The sequence below is a fragment of the Aulonocara stuartgranti genome (assembly GCF_965226115.1).
Source record: "Aulonocara stuartgranti genome assembly, chromosome: 18".
Lineage (NCBI taxonomy): Eukaryota > Metazoa > Chordata > Actinopteri > Cichliformes > Cichlidae > Aulonocara > Aulonocara stuartgranti.
This window is the reverse complement of record NC_138954.1, coordinates 5403432-5423669: the sequence shown is the minus strand read 5'-3', so window position 1 is coordinate 5423669 and position 20238 is coordinate 5403432. Positions and strand designations below refer to the sequence as shown.

At 42.6% G+C, this 20238-nt stretch overlaps 1 protein-coding gene across 7 annotated transcripts in view; it reads right to left on the bottom strand.

The window, feature by feature from the left end:
- Nucleotides 1-20238, bottom strand: part of LOC309694526 (uncharacterized protein) — a 63628-nt gene that overhangs the window by 2501 nt on the left and 40889 nt on the right. For 3 of the 7 annotated variants that reach the window (XM_082514674.1, XM_082514673.1, XM_082514676.1), the window contains 2 exons: nucleotides 2787-3002; nucleotides 1091-1321 (listed from right to left, as the gene is read on the bottom strand). In XM_082514674.1, coding sequence (XP_082370800.1) covers nucleotides 1091-1321; nucleotides 2787-3002 — 447 coding nt within the window. Of the gene's footprint in view, nucleotides 1-1090; nucleotides 1322-2351; nucleotides 2411-2786; nucleotides 3003-3758; nucleotides 4787-20238 lie in introns of those variants that run through there. The other 4 variants (XM_082514680.1, XM_082514677.1, XM_082514679.1 and 1 more) reach the window with 4 other exon arrangements.

Below are 20238 nucleotides of genomic sequence, written 5' to 3'. Positions count from 1 at the left end.
TGGTGTTGAATGACAGATATCGCACATTAATTAATATAAACAGATCTACGATGAGAAAATAAAGACAATATACAGTGAGGAACATAAGTATTTGAACACTCTGCGCTTGTGCAAGTGGCTCCTCCCTGAGTCTGCCAGAGGTTTCTTTGCAAGTACTCCCACTTAGAAATCATGGAGGGGTCTGAAATTCACATTCAATTAAGGAAATCATTATTTCTAAAAAAAAAAAAAAAAAAAAAAAAAAAAAAAAAAAAAATTGTTTGTATTGCACTGCTCCACATAATACATAGACACCCTCTAATCTTAAGATTAGGTTCTGGGGTGACCTAAGTCCTCTGGAAGAACCTTTGGAGGGAGCTGAAACTGTGTTGCTCAGTGACAGCCCCACAAGCTGACAGATCTAGAGGAGATCTTTGTGGAGACCTGTACAAACCTGGTCAAGAACAACAGGAAGCCTTTGACCTCTGTAATTGCAAACAAAGGCTTCTGTACCAAAGATTAACACTGATTTTCTCAGGTGTTCAAAAACTTATGTGGATGGTATTGGAGCCATGGGTGGCTTCAAACGATCCACAATCATCCCTGTGACCAAGAACAACAAGCCCTCATGCCTGAATGGCTACTGGCCAGGCTCTTAAAAGTTTATTTTGTCGCCCAGACAGAGTAATATTAAAACTAAGTAGCTGCCACCATTGATGGAAACTGGATTTGGGTGGGCCACGCTACGAATTCTAGGATATGTTGGGCCACGAAGTATACACCCGACCCATCCTTCAAATCTGGGTAAAAGGAGGACACACTTGTCGGACGCATAGGAGTTTCTTGGACATTGGAGAGACCAAGCAACCGCTTCATAAATGCAGGGCACAAAAAAAGAAGAACCACCTTGATGGACAAGACTTAGCTGAGAGGCCAGAAATTTTGGCTCTTAAAACATGCGTCAGTTTCCTTATTGGAGTTGGTCCTTCGATTCTTCATGCACCTCTATAACATATCGCTGAGGTCAGATTAGGACTCAACATGAGTTATATTCAGTTTTGTATTAAGAAATCTACCTACAATTTGACAGTTTGACTACAATTTTGCATACCTATTCTGTTTAACTTTACTTCAGGGTTCCACATGATGCCTAGTTCCTGCCCAGTCCAGACGACGATGCCTTTGGTTTCCTGGTTACGTGCAAGCTGCTCTCCTTCCTGATTGGTGTACATTTCCTCCTGTTCCGGGTCTTCTTGGTTGAGACTGGGGTTCCTCTCCTGGCTACAGACCTGCGGGTCATCTAGATCCTCATTTTCCTTACAATTATGTTGCTGTGGGAGGTCTTGATGGAACAAATGACAACAAACATGAAAAAAGTTACACTGTGAGCATGTCTCTCAGATATGTGAGCGATGTTTAAGGTGCACAAATTTTTTAAATATTATCTCTCGTGCGGTTGGCAGCAAGGCAAAATGGCTGCGTAATTTCTGAGCTCCTCGGGGTCGAGCAAATTTCCCCTTAAATTCAAGTTCTTTTTACTACTTCTATGTTTAAAACAATGCAGGGGTGGGGACAAAGACAAAGAAAAAGAACAAGATACATGGACCAACTGAACAGTATTTTCCAGAAGAGAGAGAGAACACGCATGCGGATAAGGCTAACTCAGATAAAGAAAATGGCGAGGGGGCCAAACTCAAATCTTTGCAAGAGGGCATTAAAAATATCAGCCAACAAATCTTTGACCTCCGGACGGAGATGAAAGCTGACTTCAACGCATTCAAAGAAGATTTCAGGCGTGAGTTGAAAGAAGACCTGAATAAATTCAAAAAGACACAAACCAACAGCTAACGGCTAATAAGCTAGCAGTCCAAGAATACAGTGAGAAACTTGAGGAAGCCGAAACACGAGTGGCAAAAAGCTAGAAGACCTTCAGTCTAGATCGACAAGAAATAACCTGCGAATTTACGGAGTCCCAGAAGGAGAAGAGGGCAACTCTGTAATAAGCTTTGGTGAAAATGTGATCAGAAGAGAGAGGCTAATACCTGATGGCACTGACCCTGAAAAATAGCCACAAAAAGTTGCGATGGATAAGCTTGGAAAATAGTTTTAAACCAGGACAATATGACAAGGCTTTCAAAGAGTGGACCAACAGGGGCCTGACTGCTTTCTGTTTAATTACCAAAAGGGACAAAGGTAGGAGCTTTTCAAGAGCTTAAAGACATGTTTGAATTGAAAAACCAGGATTTGTTTCGATATCTACAACTTCGAGACTACTAAAATAAAGAGATAGCTGAGGCTGAGATGATTAACTCTTTTAATTGAAATGATGTGCAACGCCTACCAACAAAAAACAACAGAAATCTAAATTATACCTCAATTTGATGAAGAACCAAAGATTTATCTTCTGGTCTTGCTCTAAAAATCACTCATTCTGGAAAACAGTGGGTGATAAGGTTTTAGGTCACAAGGTTCCTGAGGACTGTACTACAGTATTTTTAGGAAATATTGATGATAAGGTTAAAAGAGAGGATTTATATTTAACTAAGATTCTTCTCACTGCAGCAAGAAAAGCCATTACCAGGCTGTGGCTTAAGCCTGAGACTTCCTTCACTGGACAAACATAATTCAAAATTTTTGTTTTTTATTAAACAAACAGAAGATGTTGAACCCGGTTTATATTTTACAGTGCTAAGAGAAAACATGTCTTCAGTGAGGTAGTATGCTAGACGGTAATACACGCCACGTGTCTTTGTCATGTCATCACCCAACGTTTTAATATGTAATCTGTATATTACAGTTTTACATACCTACTGTGGTCAGCTTTACTCCAGATTTCCACAACAAATCCACCTCTTCACCAGTCCACACATTAATGCCTTCAGCCTCCTGCTTCAGTTCAAGCTGCTCTCCTTCCTCACTGCTGCACATTTCCTTCTGTTCCTCTCTAGTCTGTGGAGGCTCTGGGTCCTGCTGGTGGAGACTGGAGCTCCTCTCCTGATCACAGACCTGCTGATCATCCAGACCTTCATCAACAAAGGGACACAAGAAAATGGTGACTAATGTGATGATAAGAAAGATCAAGAAAGATTAAAAGGGTCATCTACACTGCAAAAACTCAAAATCTTACCAAGTATATTTGTCTTATTTCTAGTCAAAATTATCTCATTACACTTAAAATAAGACACAATCAGCTACAGGGCAACATTTCAGTAAGCTAAAGGAACTTGTTTCAAGACAGTGAATCTTGAAACTAGAGAAAAACTAGAGATTTTTCACTTGTTCCATTGGCAGATTTTTTCACTTAATACAAGATATTTTAGCTTAAAATAGAGTAAAATAGAATATTTGAACACGTCTACCAAAGAAAGTTGCCGGTAAGTCTATTTACACAGATGAAGCTTCATACACTTTACTGTGGTGTATTACTATTGTAGATCAATGCATTTATCCACACATTCCAAATGCTTCCAAAGCATTGGCAGGAATTGTCCACATGCCCACCATGTGGCCAACTCCTCAGTAAGGAAAATCGCTATCCGGTCTTTAAGTCATGACGTGATGAATCCTGCTTCCAGTTTTCCAGATTAACTGGCGTCGCAGATCAACTGGCTTTGGTCGAACAGATGTGTGGTAGACTTGCCTTTCAGGAGCCGCTACCGACAAAACAGCAAATAAACAGCAAATATTTAATCTGTGATATTTGTGAGGTTACCTCAAACACACTGTGTCAGCCTTGTTGCTCTTTAACAACAAAATGTTTAAAAATGTCGCGAGTTTACCTGGATATTCTCATGCAGGAGGCGATCGCGAAAACAGCAAACAATTAACACCACGCCGATGCTGCTCACGGGACAGCAAGAGTAAACGATCGGGAGAATCCTGTAGTTGTTATCGCTCCCCTCGTACGTTCTATTACTCCGATTTCAGAATCACAACTAAAGCGTGCAGTTTACTTTGTGTGCACTCAAATGGAGTCGAGTCAACTAGCTCCACCTGTGGCTAAGTGCCATAGCCTACAGCCAGATTAACTTGTGACAGACATCTGCACCTGGCTCCATCGCCACGTTTGAATTTGTTTCGTGCACAATACATTTGGAACTTTCTATTTTGTCTGTTTTTGTGTCTTGCAAATAAACCTTTAAAATACATGAAATTGTATCATGTATTTATTTTTAGCCTACATCAGTAGGAAATGCCAAATTATATACACAAAGTTACATAAATCACTACTCAATCATGATGATTTCAGTATTTCTTCCCATAACAAAGAAAGAAAGAAAGCACCCGCTGCTTTGTTGCGAAGAGCGATACGCGCTTTCATGTCAAAAATCGTCATAAATAAGAAAAAGTCGCCAGATTTGTCGCTAGTCGCTTTTTAGAAAAACAGAGTCGCTAAAGGTAGTGATGTGACGTTCTGTATCGAGGCTTCAAAGCCTGTGTCGAGTAATGGAGGGGGCGTTTCCGCGATGCGCGTATCGAGGCTTGCTTCATTTATGGGAGGAGCTGAAAATGATGACGTCCGAAGCCTCGCTGCCCGGCTGTACCACGTGACTGGTTCATGAAGTGGTTCGAACTTTGCCGCGAGATATGACAGCGATATAAACCCTCAGACTTCATTCAAAATGTAGGTGTTTGATGGAGAGTTGCGGTTAGTGAGAGTTTGGAGACAGTTTGGAGGTTTATGAGAGTGAGGAGAGAAAGTCAGGAGAGAATGGAGCCAGCTAAGAAGAGGAGGATGTCCTCCCCTGTGTGGGAACATTGTGATTTTATTCCTCCCAACAAGCTATGTAAATTTCTACAGAAGATGTATTTTCATAATACTGATGGTGCAATACAATTTATGTTAAGCTGTCTTTACTTTTGTACAAGGTAAAGTGTTTGCTATGTGCCAGGGAGCTGGGATATAACAACAACACCTCATCCATGCTTAGGCACTACAGAGCTTTGCATGTGAATAGGGGGAACACCGATTCTGGAGCAAGACCAGGTGAGCCATCAAATGCCATGATAATATAGCATGCAGTAATGTTACTAAATGATATAACAATATTATACAATTGTAATAAGTTACGTGTGTGATATTTATATTTGTGCTTTGTCTTTATTGTCTTTCCTCAGGAGAACAATCTCAAATAGATGAAGACCTGGTTAGCATGGTGATTGAGCCAGTTAGCATTGTGGAGGACAAAGGATTTAAAAGATTTGTTAAATCATTAAATCCTAGCTATGTTCTCCCCACTAAAAAAAGGCCATAAAAGCAGTGAAAATTTAGTTTTTACAGAATAAAATGTGAACAGGCAGGACTGAGGCTCAAAGCCTCAGTGTGTAGCTGTCCATACCTCAACGTTACAAAAGCACAACCACTGTTACAAAACACCCCAACCACACCTCACCTCACAGTAAATGATCATTTCCATTTTAAGCATTTCCAAATGATCATTTCCATACTGCCAGTATAAATATACACAGTATACTGTGTTAGGTATTTTAGTACCATGGGAGCATTTACTGGATATTGTTTTATAGTGACATTATGCAGGAAAACTCTGTCATTCAATAAGGCCCCTTTGTTTTAGTTATTTTTCTCTTTGACCCAAGAATTGATGTGTGAGAATCACAGGCTGGTACAAGGTTGAAATACCACAGAGATCACTCCCTCAGCTACATTAGTTTCTTAATCTTTTAGACGCCTGTTGAAGGCCAGATGGTTTGTTTCAGATTTCACTAATGAAAGAACTCTTTGTTTTGTGCCTTGAAAATATGTCGCTGAGATAATCACAATTGTAGCTGAACTGATAAACTACACAAAGGATGCTTCTTCACCCAAGGGCAGGAAGACGCTCCCTTATCTTGGTCTGTACTGGTTTAAACTGATAATCTGCTGTCTCATGAATTTTACCCTCTATATAAACTGTTGTACTTGTGAATAAAGTTGAGTCGATTTGGGAAGACAATCTGAAGCAGTCTCTGTTTTCTTGTTCTCCCAAGCTGCTCCCGAGCTGCTCGTACTAACACGCTGAATGGCATGCTTGAATGTTACTTGAGAATATATTTGACTGTGTTACAGATTAAGGGACAATCTCTGCTGATAGGTGAAGCTACAATCTCTGCTGATAGACGCCCACGCCTCGGAGGAAGCCGATCCACGGATTAGGCCCTGGAAGCCATTTCCTTCAATTTTGGTGTCAGAAGTGGGATCCTGACGAAGGTAGGCACGTGTCTTTTTATTTTATAAGACTTTGTTATGCCTTTCTCAGTGATCCACATAGAAACGGGATACGCTGACGAGGCCTTTCTCAGTGGCCCACATACAGTGGGGCAAAAAAGTATTTAGTCAGCCACCGATTGTGCAAGTTCCCCCACTTAAAATGATGACAGAGGTCAGTAATCTGCACCAGAGGTACACTTCAACTGTGAGAGACAGAATGTGAAAAAAAAAAATCCATGAATTCACATGGTAGGATTTGTAAAGAATTTATTCGTAAATTAGGGTGGAAAATAAGTATTTGGTCACCTCAAACAAGGAAAATCTCTGGCTCTCACAGACCGGTAACGTCTTCTGTAAGAAGCTTTACTGTCCCCCACTCGTTACCTGTATGAATGGCACCTGTTTGAACTCATCATCTGTATAAAAGACACCTGTCCACAGCCTCAAACAGTCAGACTCCAAACTCCGCCATGGCCAAGACCAAAGAGCTTTCGAAGGACACCAGGAAAAGTATTGAAGACCTGCACCAGACTGGGAAGAGTGAATCTACAATAGGCAAGCAGCTTGGTGTGAAAAAATCAAATCAAATCAAATCACAAATCAAATCAAATCACAAATCAAATCAAATCACTTTTTATTGTCACATCACATGTGCAGGCACACTGGCACAGCACATGCGAGTGAAATTCTTGTGTGCGAGCCCCACAAGCAACAGAGATGTGCAAACACAACAACACAAACGAGCAAAATACAAGAATGGCCAACCTGAAACTAATAAATATATGTACAATATATAATAGTGTATGCATTTCTGGATGTGTATACTAAATATTTTCCTACGTGTGTGTGTGTGTGTGTGTGTGTATACACATTTTTACAAATTAAATAGTAAAAAAATAAAATAAAATAATAATAATAATAAAATATATAAAATATACAGAGTTGAGACATGTGCAAAACAAGTGGCATTTATATACAGTATGGAGTGCATAATGTTGAAGTTCCAGTAGTGAAGCTGAGGTGTCTATGACGTGTTCAGCAGTCTGATGGCCTGATGGAAAAAGCTGTCTCTCAGTCTGCTGGTTCGGGACCGGATGCTGCAGAACCTCCTTCCTGATGGAAGCAGTCTGAACAGTTTATGGCTGGGGTGACTGGAGTCCTTGATGATCCTCCCCGCTTTCCTCAGGCAGCGCTTCCTGTAGATGTCTTGGAGGGAGGGAAGCTCACCTCCAATTATCCGTTCAGAACACCGCACTACTCGCTGGAGAGCTTTGCAGTTGTAGGCGGTGCTGTTGCCATACCAGGTGGTGATGCATCCAGTGAGGATGCTCTCAATGGCACAGCGATAGAAGGTCCTGAGGATGCGGGGGCTCATGCCGAATCTTTTCAGTCTCCTGAGAAAGAAGAGGCGCTGCTGCGCCTTCTTCACTGTTTTGTTTGTGTGTACTGACCACGTAAGATCCTCAGCCAGGTGTACGCCAAGGAACCGGAAGCTGCTCACTCTCTCCACAGCAGCGCCGTTGATGGTGATGGGGGTGTGTACTTCTCTGCACCTCCGGAAGTCCACTATCAACTCCTTTGTCTTTGCGACGTTGAGGGTGAGATGGTTGTCTTGACACCAGTGGGTCAGGGCGCTGACCTCCTCCCTGTAAGCCGTCTCATCACCGTTGGTGATAAGACCCACCACTGTAGTGTCGTCCGCAAACTTCACAATGATGTTGGAGCTGTTAGTGGCTGTGCAGTCGTAGGTGTAGAGTGAGTACAGGAGAGGGCTCAGTACACACCCCTGTGGAGCACCAGTGTTCAGTGTGATGGGGGATGAGGTGATGCTGCCCAGTCTGACCACCTGGCGTCTGTCAGACAGGAAGCTAAGGATCCAGCTGCAGAGGGAGCTGCTCAGTCCTAGATCCTGTAGTTTCCTGTCCAGCTTCGAGGGAACGATGGTATTGAATGCTGAGCTGTAATCTACAAACAGCATCCTCACATACGTGTCTCTCTTCTCCAGGTGTGACAGGGCAGTGTGTAGTGTCAGGGCTATGGCATCATCAGTGGACCTGTTGTGGCGGTATGCAAACTGTAGAGGGTCCAGTGAGTCGGGTAGTGCAGAGCAGATGAAGTCCCTGACCAGCTTCTCGAAGCATTTGCTTACGATGGGGGTCAGGGCTACAGGTCGCCAGTCGTTCAATGAGGAGATGGTGGAGGATTTGGGTACAGGGACGATGGTGGCCATTTTGAAGCAGGCTGGGACTACAGACAGAGAGAGGGAAAGGTTGAAGATGTGCGTGAACACTCCAGCCAGCTGAGCCGCGCATGACCTGAGGACGCGGCCGGGAATCCCGTCCGGACCAGTAGCTTTGCGTGCGTTCACCTTCCTGAAGCACTTCCGCACATCCTCCTCAGACACAGTGTGCGCACTGACGTCATCCGCGGTGCGCACACTGTCCGGTCTCATGGTGTTCGCTGTGTCGAATCTAGCGTAGAATACGTTTAGATCCTCACACAGAGAGGCCGTGGTCTGCGGTGTGCTGGTTTTCCCTCTAAAGTCTGTGATCGTGTTTAGTCCCTGCCACATACTCCGAGGGTTGTCAAACTGTTGTTCCACCCTGTCCCTGTACTCACGTTTGGCTGCTTTGATCGTCTTCCGGAGTTGGTAATGTGCGTGTTTGTAGTCCGATGTGTTCGCGGAGGCAAAGGCGGTGTTCAACTGTGGGAGCAATCATCAGAAAATGGAAGACATACAAGACCACTGATAATCTCCCTCGATCTGGGGCTCCACGCAAGATCTCATCCCGTGGGGTCAAAATGATCATGAGAACGGTGAGCAAAGATCCCAGAACCACACGGGGGGACCTGGTGAATGACCTGCAGAGAGCTGGGACCAAAGTAACAAAGGTCACCATCAGTAACACTACAACGGCAGGGAATCAAATCCTGCAGTGCCAGACGTGTTCCGCTGCTGAAGCCAGTGCATGTCCAGGCCCGTCTGAAGTTTGCCAGAGAGCACATGGATGATACAGCAGAGGATTGGGAGAATGTCATGTGGTCAGGTGAAACCAAAGTAGAACTTTTTGGTATAAACTCAACTCGTCGTGTTTGGAGGAAGAAGAATACTGAGTTGCATCCCAAGAACACCATACCTACTGTGAAGCATGGGGGTGGAAACATCATGCTATGGGGCTGTTTTTCTGCCAAGGGGACAGGACGACTGATCCGTGTTAAGGACAGAATGAATGGGGCCATGTATCGTGAGATTTTGAGCCAAAACCTCCTTCCATCAGTGAGAACTTTGAAGATGAAACGAGGCTGGGTCTTCCAACATGACAATGATCCAAAACACACCGCCCGGGCAACAAAGGAGTGGCTCCGTAAGAAGCATTTGAAAGTCCTGGAGTGGCCTAGCCAGTCTCCAGACCTCGACCCCATAGAAAATCTGTGGCGGGAGTTGAAAGTCCGTGTTGCTCGGCGACAGCCCCAAAACATCACTGCTCTCGAGAAGATCTGCATGGAGGAATGGGCCAAAATACCAGCTACTGTGTGTGCAAACCTGGTAAAGACCTATAGTAAACGTTTGACCTCTGTTATTGCCAACAAAGGTTATGTTACAAAGTATTGAGTTGTATTTTTGTTATTGACCAAATACTTATTTTCCACCCTGATTTACGAATAAATTCTTTACAAATCCTACCATGTGGATTCATGGATTTTTTTTTCACATTCTGTCTCTCACAGTTGAAGTGTACCTCTGGTGCAAATTACTGACCTCTGTCATCATTTTAGGTGGGGGAACTTGCACAATCGGTGGCTGACTAAATACTTTTTTGCCCCACTGTAGTAACAAGTGGGATACACTGAGGAGCCTTCTTTAGTGGCCCACATAGAAACACAGGAAGTTGCCTGTTGTTTTGTAAATTAAAGCAGAAAGGACGCAGGAAGTTGCCTGTGGTCATAAAGCGAGAAGTTGCTCGTTAAAAAGTGAGAAGTTGCTCACCAAAAAGATAAAATTGCTAGCAAAAAAATCAAGTAGCCTCAGGTGTGCCACAGCAAAAAAAAAAAAACTAACTTAAATCCTTCAAGCGTCTAAACCCCTCTGGAAATCACTGACCATGGGTCAGAATAATTCAAAGACCTTAGACGGGTCCGATAAAAAATCCTACAGCCTATGTTTCTGCATTACAGAGAAGTACCAGATACCACCACTTGGGTGGGCCTGATTATAGATATATATTATGTCAACGAATCCCAGGTGTGACTGAATCTCAGCTTATTGAAGAAGTAGAGGAACTAGACCCTAAAAATGACCAAGCAGCCAACACCACCTCGTTTTTGTGGATAAACGATGACAAGATCACAGCCTTTTTTCAAAATCTAAAGAAATTTCTGCTCACAATGTCTAGAGATAAAATTGATTTAAATGCAGTAACCATGTGCAAGCAAAAGCCAGATGAATCTATTCTAGTGTTTATGAAACGTTTCACGCACTGCTGGACTAATGAGGCATGCATGCCTGAAGGTGGAAATGATCAGATTTTCATAACAACATTTTTAAACAATATTCATCCAGAATGTTCACAACTATTGAAGCTGACTGCCACTGATAATCTCTATGACATGAAGATAAAGAACTTTATCACACTTGTCAAAACGAAAGCTGGTGCAGATCTTTTTCCCAACAGCACGAAGGCTAAAAGTGTTAAAATGATGTTGAATTTTGATGTTGAAGGCTCAGAGGAAAGTGAGAAAATGATGTATGCAGGGGCCCCGCCCCCTCAACGAGCGCAGCAGGGAGATCTCAGAAGGAGAGATAGGAGTGGAGACGTATGTTTTTACTGTGGAAAAATAGGGCACTGGAGGAGGGAATGCAAATCAGCAGCACGTGGGTCTCAACCACAAAACACAGGACCAGCTCCTGCCACTAGGCGTCAGCAGAGCTCTTCCAGACAAGGTAACTGGCAACGCAGACAGAAATCACATCAAAATAATGGCCCCTTTGCACCTAGGCAGCAACCTTATAATCCACATTTTAATCCCCACCCATATGATAACGAAAGGCTGGACCGACAATAGGGAGGCCCAGGTGAGGATGAGGGACAGTGTGAAGCACTACACACGATGCTGCATTTGCAATTGTCCCGTAACACAGAAAGCTTGCCCATGTTAGATATAGAGATAGGTGAAAAGACTTATTCCTTTTTAGTTGACAGTGGAGCCACTAAAAGTTCACTGTCTGGAAAATTCTATAGTGGGCCTGTTTCCTCTGTGTGCATCAACACCATGGGAATAAACGGAACTCTAGTGCAATGCCCCAAAACTCATTCTCTAAAAACACGCTGGGGCCCAAAACCAGATGAAATTACATATCATCCATTCATAATTATTCCAAACTCGCCTGTGAATCTATTAGGCAGAGATTTAATGGCAAAAATGAACTTGTGTATTTCATTTAACACAAAGGGTGAAATGTTTGCAGATACTGATAACAGCTATGTTTTCTCTGCCCTATGCACCGACACCATGGAGAAGGAACAGCCTCTGTGTCAGCTGGACGCCTCAGCAGAGAATGAACTCAATATCCATCTGACTGGTACCCCACGTCACACACTGTGCCAAATACGTGTACAGACACCACTACCAGGTAACCCCATGCCTGGAAGCCACATATTTGTTTCTCTCACACTGTTCAACAACATGATAACTGCTCACACCAGTGAAGGCCAAACAGTGGTTTTGTCACATAACTCAGACGTGGGCTATGACATTACTGCACCATGTCGACACATAGATCTAACCTACCCCATACACTGTACTATCTCTGCTGTCACATTGCCAGCTGAATATCAGAACATGACATTATGGTCAAGAGGTGAGAATGATGTAGGATTTATTGACTGTACACCTTATCATGCTCAGCTGAAACACAACAAGCCAGTATATGTCAAGCAATATCCCATTTCCGCTGAAAAAGCCGCAGCCCTAGACATCATCATAGGAGATTTATTGACAGTTGGAGTAATAAAGCCCACAGTATCTCCATATAACACTCCTGTCAATCCTGTGCCAAAGCCTAACAAACCTGGCATATGGCGTTTCACACAAGACTTAAGGCAAATTAATGCAGTCATTATGCCTCTGCCACCTCTCGTCCCAGACGTTCCCAGCATACTGACATCTATTCCAGCAACAGCTACACATTTTACTGTGGTGGATTTGTGCTCCGCCTTTTTCTCAGTGCCTGTGCATGAGGACACACAGCCGATATTTGCTTTTACACATAGAGATAAGCAGTACACATGGACTCACTTACCCCAAGGCATGGTAGACAGCCCTGCGGCTTTCTCAATGGTGGTACGTGCTACCCTGGACGGCTTCATTCCTCCAGAGGGCTGTACCCTGATACAGTACGTGGATGATCTCCTCCTCTGTGCTGAAAGTGAAAAACTATGTCAAACTGCCACACACATGCTACTCCAGCACCTCCAACAGACTGGCCACAAAGCATCAGCAAAGAAAATGCAGTACTGTCAGACTTCTGTTCAATATTTGGGATTTACACTGTCTCACGGACAACGTTCCATGACTACAGACAGGGTCAAAGCTGTGACCTCTGTCCCTAAGCCCACTACACAGAAGGAAATGCTGTCTTTCCTAGGCATGGTGAACTATTGCAGACAGTGGATACCAGACTGTTCTTTTCATGACCACATTCTGCGTGAATGCTGCAAAAAAGACAAGCCTCCTCGAATACTGTGGTCAACAGAAATGACTGCCTCTTTCAATGCATTAAAGGGAGCGCTGACCTCCGCCCCTTGTTTGGGTCTGCCTGACTACCACTTACCGTTCCACCTGTACGTCATAGAGAACGGCACAACCTGTGCAGGCGTACTGGCCCAAGAGCATGGCTGTGGCTACCGTCCAGTAGCCTTCTACTCAAAGGTGCTGCCTGCGGTAGTTCGACGACTAATTTAATAGTCGACGCATCGTTTGAAGCTTTGTAAGATCACAAAGGACGCAGGAATGAGTAGTAGGATTTAAGGGTGTAATAACGGACTGAAACAGAAGATGGCAGCACTGCATGTACAAGGATGCCAGCTGCCGTTAAACCCCGAAGAAGAAGAAGCTGTGTCCCAGAATTCATAGCGCAGCCCAGCGCAGTTGTCAACAATGGCGGTAGCTAGTTAGTTTTAATATTACTCTTATTATTCTTTCTGGGTCACAAAAAAAACATTTAACATATTTTCAGGCAAGAATGTAGCTGTGTAAACCTCAAATATCTGCTCAGTTTATCAAGACACCACATATTTTCAAAAGCTCTCCGACGTTTTCGGAGACGTCTGTTACCCACTAGCTCGTTAGCTAGGCGGGGGCAAGGCTAACTAGAGCCGTGAGAACACCGGACTTCCGGCAAATCGTTTTCAAACCCACCACTGTCTTTCGCTACTCAGGTTAAACATATATATAAGTCACTTAGATAACTTAAAATGTTATTGTTTGGCTTTCTTTAGTATTTTATTTGTTCCTGAGTAAATCGGTTTGGCTAAGATTAAAGTTATAGTTTTTGCACAGCTAAATAAACTTCAAGCAGACAGCTGATCATCAGAAGTTTGAGACGCTGGATAATATACTCCGGTGTCCTGTTATATTTTAGAAAGCAAGGAGTTTATTAAACTTCACCGAAACAATCTGCAAATTTCATTAAAAATTAATAAACTACCATCTTGTCTTTATTTTTAGTTAGCACAAACACTTCAAGCTGTAAGCTAATGATAGTTATATAAGACCAGATGCTGCTGGTGCAATAAGCTGTACGCTGTACGTCCAATGGATGATGATCTGATTAGTCGACTAATCGCAAAAATAATCGGTGACTAGTCGACTATCAAAATAATCGTTTGTGGCAGCCCTAATGTGCACGAACTAATGTAGGTAGCTCAAAAGCAAAACATCAGCATTTACCACAACCAGATTTCCCATTTCATACATTACAAATTGATTTTACACACATGCCAGCACAAGGAAGCATCAAGTACTTACTGGTAATAGTGGATCAATTTAGTAAATGGGTAGAAGCTTATCCAACATCAAAAGAAACTGCAGAAGTAGTCTGTCAAAAGTTGTGCAATGAAATAATACCCAGATTTGGAATACCTCACCAAATTAACAGTGATAGAGGACCTTCATTCACATCAGAAGTAATTCAAAAGTGTGCTAAAACTCTAGCAATAGACTGGAAATATCATGTGTCATACCATCCTCAGAGTTCAGGAGTTGTAGAAAGAATGAATAGGACCATAAATGGTAAATGGCCTGTATTTATATAGCGCTTTACTAGTCCCTAAGGACCCCAAAGCGCTTTACATATCCAGTCATCCACCCATTCACACACACACATTCACACACTGGTAAAAAAATCGCCTGACTAAAGCAATGATAGAAACAGGAATGACCTGGGTCAAACTACTTCCTCAAATCCTCTGCGAGATTAGAATGACTCCATCCGCAGCAACCAAATTATCTCCATTTGAAATAATCATGGGAAGACCGTTTCCAACACCATGGTCAGCCTCCAGAGGGGCACCGCTATTGGAAGGGGACATAGACACTGCATTGTCTGACTATGTTCATAACCTGGTAGAAACACTGAATAATAACTATCAGAAAGTTTGTCTCTCTCAGCCTCTCCCTTCCACAGATCCAACCCATCCGTGGAAACCAGGAGACGCGGTGTTGGTGAAGTCGCTAAAACCAAGGGCACTCGGGGAGGCCGCGTGTTCCAGCCCCCAGACTGTACTTGCAGTGACGAGAACCAGCATCCTAACAGACGGACAACCTCAGTGGATTCATGCCAGCAGGGTTAAGACCAGCCCCACCAAACCACCTAAGGCGTCGGATCAAGTAGATGACGACTCAGGCGAGCCAGCGCCCGGATTCAATACACCTACAGATGACGACTCAGGCGAGCCAGCGCCCGGATTCAATACACCTACACACACACAATCACTGATTAACACACAACGCCTGAAAGAGCCAAGACTCAGAAAGCCCTTTGATCCCCCACCTGAACAACAACAACAAGGTACTCGAACATCCAGCAGGAACAGAAAGCCTAGAGTACCACACAATGTCTAACCTGATAAAGATAGACTCGTTTCATCCTGATAATGGAGAAAATGAAATGCCCATTGTCATCACACGACGCTTATACGGGGTCTCTCGAACCTGGGACCAGGCCAGGAGACGACTGAAGAACTGTGTTTTTTATATATTTAGGTTATTAATCATATCTACTGCATTAACCTTAGGATTTTTATTTACTATTTCGTATTGTAAACTGCAACCCTGTTCACATTTCTGCAAGCCACATTTTGCTGACAATACCTCATGCTCCACTTGGCAAGACACCCACCTAGTACACTCGTCACGTTCTCTAAAATCAGTAGAAAGCAACACAGACACCACCAATAAACCATCTTATGCACCCCCTAGAGCAGGAGCTAACGCCTGGTATGAAAATGCCAGAATAGCCGCTCGTGACTTAGGAAACAGTAACTGTTATGTCTGTTCAAAGGGTAATCCAGAACAGGTTGTAGTGGGATACCCAATTTCAGGTTTTCCCTTAACAAAGATGCTATTCAAAAATGATAAAAAGGGGCCCTTAACAGTAACCCTGATTGAAGCGGTGCGAGTAGAACTAAGTCCTTTAGATTGTTTATTCATATACACAGGACAAGTCTCTAGTAAGGATGTTAGCATGATTGACGACTCTACCCACCCCTGCAACCCAATGAAGCGCCCCGAAGACCGCACTGAACCTCTTTCGCCCCCAACACAGGTGCGCCATCACCCAAATATCTTGATGACATGCATACACCGACCAAAACTTGAAAACATAAATTATGACACACAAAACTATACATTCTTTTCTGACTCTCCAGGAGCACGCTGTAACGAAACATGGCTAGCAGCGAGTGTTGACAGGACACAATATAGACATATGTCTTTTTATATATATATGCATATATAAGTACGCATTCAGATAACTCAACAATCCTGCATTCGCCCAACACACTAAACGACTCGTACTGGGGAGGCATATTAAAAGGCTTTACAGCTTCGCGCCTGACCAGACCAATCCCACATGCTTATTGGATGTGCAATAATACTCTTAGATTAGCTCTACCTGTTAATTGGACCGGTACCTGTGGTCTAGTAACTTTAGCTCAAGAACTACTGATACAACAAACCTCGGATCTGCCTGTATCCAGCAGACGTACGAAACGCTCCGCTTAATCACATAACGTTTACATAGATGCTATAAGAGTTCCACGCGGGATACCAAATGAATTAAAGGCACAAGGAGAAATATCAGCAGGGTTTGCCTCAATACTACCGTGGATACAGGTAAACAAAAATGTAGCCTGGATCAATTATGTTTATTACCATCAGCAAAGACATACCAATCTGACCAATACGGCCCTTAAAGCCCTAGGAGAACAGATGTCTGCTACCTCCTTAATGACCATGCAAAATAGAATGGCCTTAGATATGCTGTTAGCTGAGAAAGGAGGTGTTTGTGCTATGTTTGAAGATGTATGCTGTACTTTCATTCCCAAAAATACCACCCCTGACGGTTCATTCACACAAGCTATGAATAAACTTGAAGCATTGCAGATAGAACTAAGAGCCAATACAGGTCACGGTCAGTGGCTAGACAAGTGGATGCAGGACACGTTTGGAAAATGGAACGAACTAATTGTAGCCTTTCTAACAGTTGTAGCATGTATTATTTTGTTTTTGATGATTATTGCCTGTTGTGTGATACCCTGTGTACGCTCAATGATAACCCATATAGCTACCAGTACAGCTACTTCAATGTATTTGCAATTAGCACAAATTGATCCTGAGGATGTGCCAGATGTTACCAATGATGTTCCTGATGTGTATATTGAACATTAGGTTGTGAACTATTACATTTTATGATTTGCTTTTTATATTATGTTATTACATTTGTGATTTTTCCTTTCTATTTGAGTTATTATTTTAAAAAATAATAAAAGAGTGGAACTGTTAGGTATTTTAGTACCATGGGAGCATTTACTGGATATTGTTTTATAGTGACATTATGCAGGAAAACTCTGTCATTCACTAAGGCCCCTTTGTTTTAGTTATTTTTCTCTTTGACCCAAGAATTGATGTGTGAGAATCACAGGCTGGTACAAGGTTGAAATACCACAGAGATCACTCCCTCAGCTACATTAGTTTCTTAATCTTTTAGGAGACCAGGGGCGGAGCGTGGGGGTGGCTTACTGGGCTTAAGCCCGGGTTGTTTTGTCAGAAGTCCGGGGTCTTTTGGAGTGTAATTTTTTCATAGTTAGATGTCTGGCTGACAACTGTATAAAACAAAAAGTACACACAATATTCGAAGCACATAGTGCACACTGTGGGAATTTACGACTGTGCGTGAATCCCCCCTGATATTGGTATGATCCGAGCTCAGGCACTAAGCGACTGAGCGAGGGGGCGGGGCAGCTGCTACCTGTGTGCGCTGTTGGAGAAACGGAGCCAGCCATACTAAGAAGAGCTTAAGTTCGACCAGGTACCAAAGCAAATCATTCGTACCGTACAAATAATGTAAATATGACGGTGCATCACGAAAGATTGATATCAAACTGATCACTTGACCCATATTACGTTACTTGCTCTTCAAGTGAATCAACAAATGGCGAAATGAAAAGCCGAACAAATGCTATTTTTTTTTAGAGAGTCTTAGCTTACGTGTGTTTATTTCATATTTTCAGTTGTTACCCTCCCCTAGTGATGGGACGTTCTGTATCGAGGCTTCGGAGCGTGTGTCGAGTAATGGAGGGGGCGTTTCCGCGAAGCGCGTATCGAGGCTTGCTTCATTTATGGGAGGAGCTGAAAATGATGACGTCCGAAGCCTCGCTGCCCGGCTGTACCACGTGACTGGTTCATGAAGTGGTTCGAACTTTGCCGCGAGATATGACAGCGATATAAACCCCTCAGACTTCATTCAAAATGTGGGTGTTTGATGGAGAGTTGCGGTTAGTGAGAGTTTGGAGACCGTTTGGAGGTTTATGAGAGTGAGGAAAGAAAGTCAGGAGAGAATGGAGCCAGCTAAGAAGAGGAGGATGTCCTCCCCTGTGTGGGAACATTTTGATCTTATTCCTCCCAACAAGGTATGTAAATTTTTACAGAAGATGTATTTTCATGATACTGATGGTGCAATACAATTTATGTTAAGCTGTCTTGACTTTTGTACAAGGTGAAGTGTTTGCTATGTGCCAGGGAGCTGGGCTATAACAACAACACCTCATCCATGCTTAGGCACTACAGAGCTTTGCATGAGAATAAGGGGAACACCGATTGTGGAGCAAGACCAGGTGAGCCATCAAATGCAATGATAATATAGCATGCAGTAATGTTACTAAATGATATAACAATATTATACAGCTGTTATAAGTTACGTGTGTGATATTTATATTTGTGCTTTATCTTTATTGTCTTTCCTCAGGAGAACAATCTCAAATAGATCAAGACCTGGTCAGCGTGGTGATTGAGGACTCCCAGCCATTTAGCATTGTGGAGGACAAAGGATTCAAAAGATTTGTTAAATCATTAAATCCTAGCTATGTTCTCCCCACTAAAAAGGTCATAAAAGCAGTGAAAATTTAGTTTTTACAGAATAAAATGTGAACAGGCAGGAGTGTGTAGCTGTCCATACCTCAACGTTACAAAAGCACAACCACTGTCCACACCCCAACCACACCTCACCTCACAGTAAATGATCATTTCCATTTCAAGCATTTCCAAATAATCATTTCCCATACTGCCAGTATAAATATACACAGTATACTGCCATCACTACAATATACATGTTTTACACACTCCTTTTGTTGTTGACATTTACAGGCTGTGTGCAAAATGCCACACTCTTCAAATTCATGCCAGCTATTATTTTTACGTCCAGTAGGCGTCCTGCTAGAGCAAATGAAGCTTCATGAAGCTTCGCGTTGGGGTGAACCAATTGGATGAAAAGCTTCAGTGCTTCATGAAGCTTCATCTGCCCATCACTACCCTCCCCGACTAAATCGGTTTCAGTTATGTACTGAAATATAAGAATGGACATTAGAGGCTTCTTTCAAAGAAAAAACTCAGGTAAATGTTATTTTATATATTATGCTTCGTATGTTGTTCAGTATATTTCTATGCAAAACAAGAGGGATTTGAGTACACAGCAGGATATTCACATTTGTAACCAGATATTTACATACACTTTAGGGAGAAAACATTTTTACTGTACAACATCAATTTAGAGTAAACTTTTGTTTTAGATAAATATTGAAATATCTTTTGAATTAGTTAAATGTCAGAATAAAGAGAGACAGAGCTGTCTATTTTATCACTTTGATCAAAATTAGGAGTACATGTACACTAAGTTTATTGTTAATTAATAAGAAAACTCCAGACGATTCCATTCTGAGCTGAAGAAGCTTCTGATAGGTTAGTAGAGTCCATGTAAGTAAATTGGTGGCACAGCTGTGGATGCATACAAGGCAAAACACAGAGCCTGTTTCTGTGACATGGGAACATCAAGAGATGTCAACCAAAACACCAGGAAAAGAACTGTGGAGCTCCATAAGTGTGGCTCAAGTTTGAATACAATTTGGTGCCATTTAAAATTAAGAAATACAGATAGTTTCTCTCTTTACTCTTAAAGTTAACAAATATGTTTTTTATATTTATCAATCTAAAAAAATAAACATTTAGTCTGATTTGATGTTACAATTTAAAAAGTGTTTGTGTTTTGATCTGAAGAGTACATAAATATCTGGTTTCAACTGTATATTTGATGATTGTCAGCACAAAGAGGGAGAGAGAGGAACAGAGAGGGAGAGAGAGGAACAGAGAGGGAGAGAGAGGAACAGACAGGGAGAGAGAGGAGAATGAGGACAGAACAGAGATGAACAAGAGCAGGTGAGACACACATGTTAGTCAAATGGTTATTTACCAAAAGTATCACCGTATCACAGGTCCTC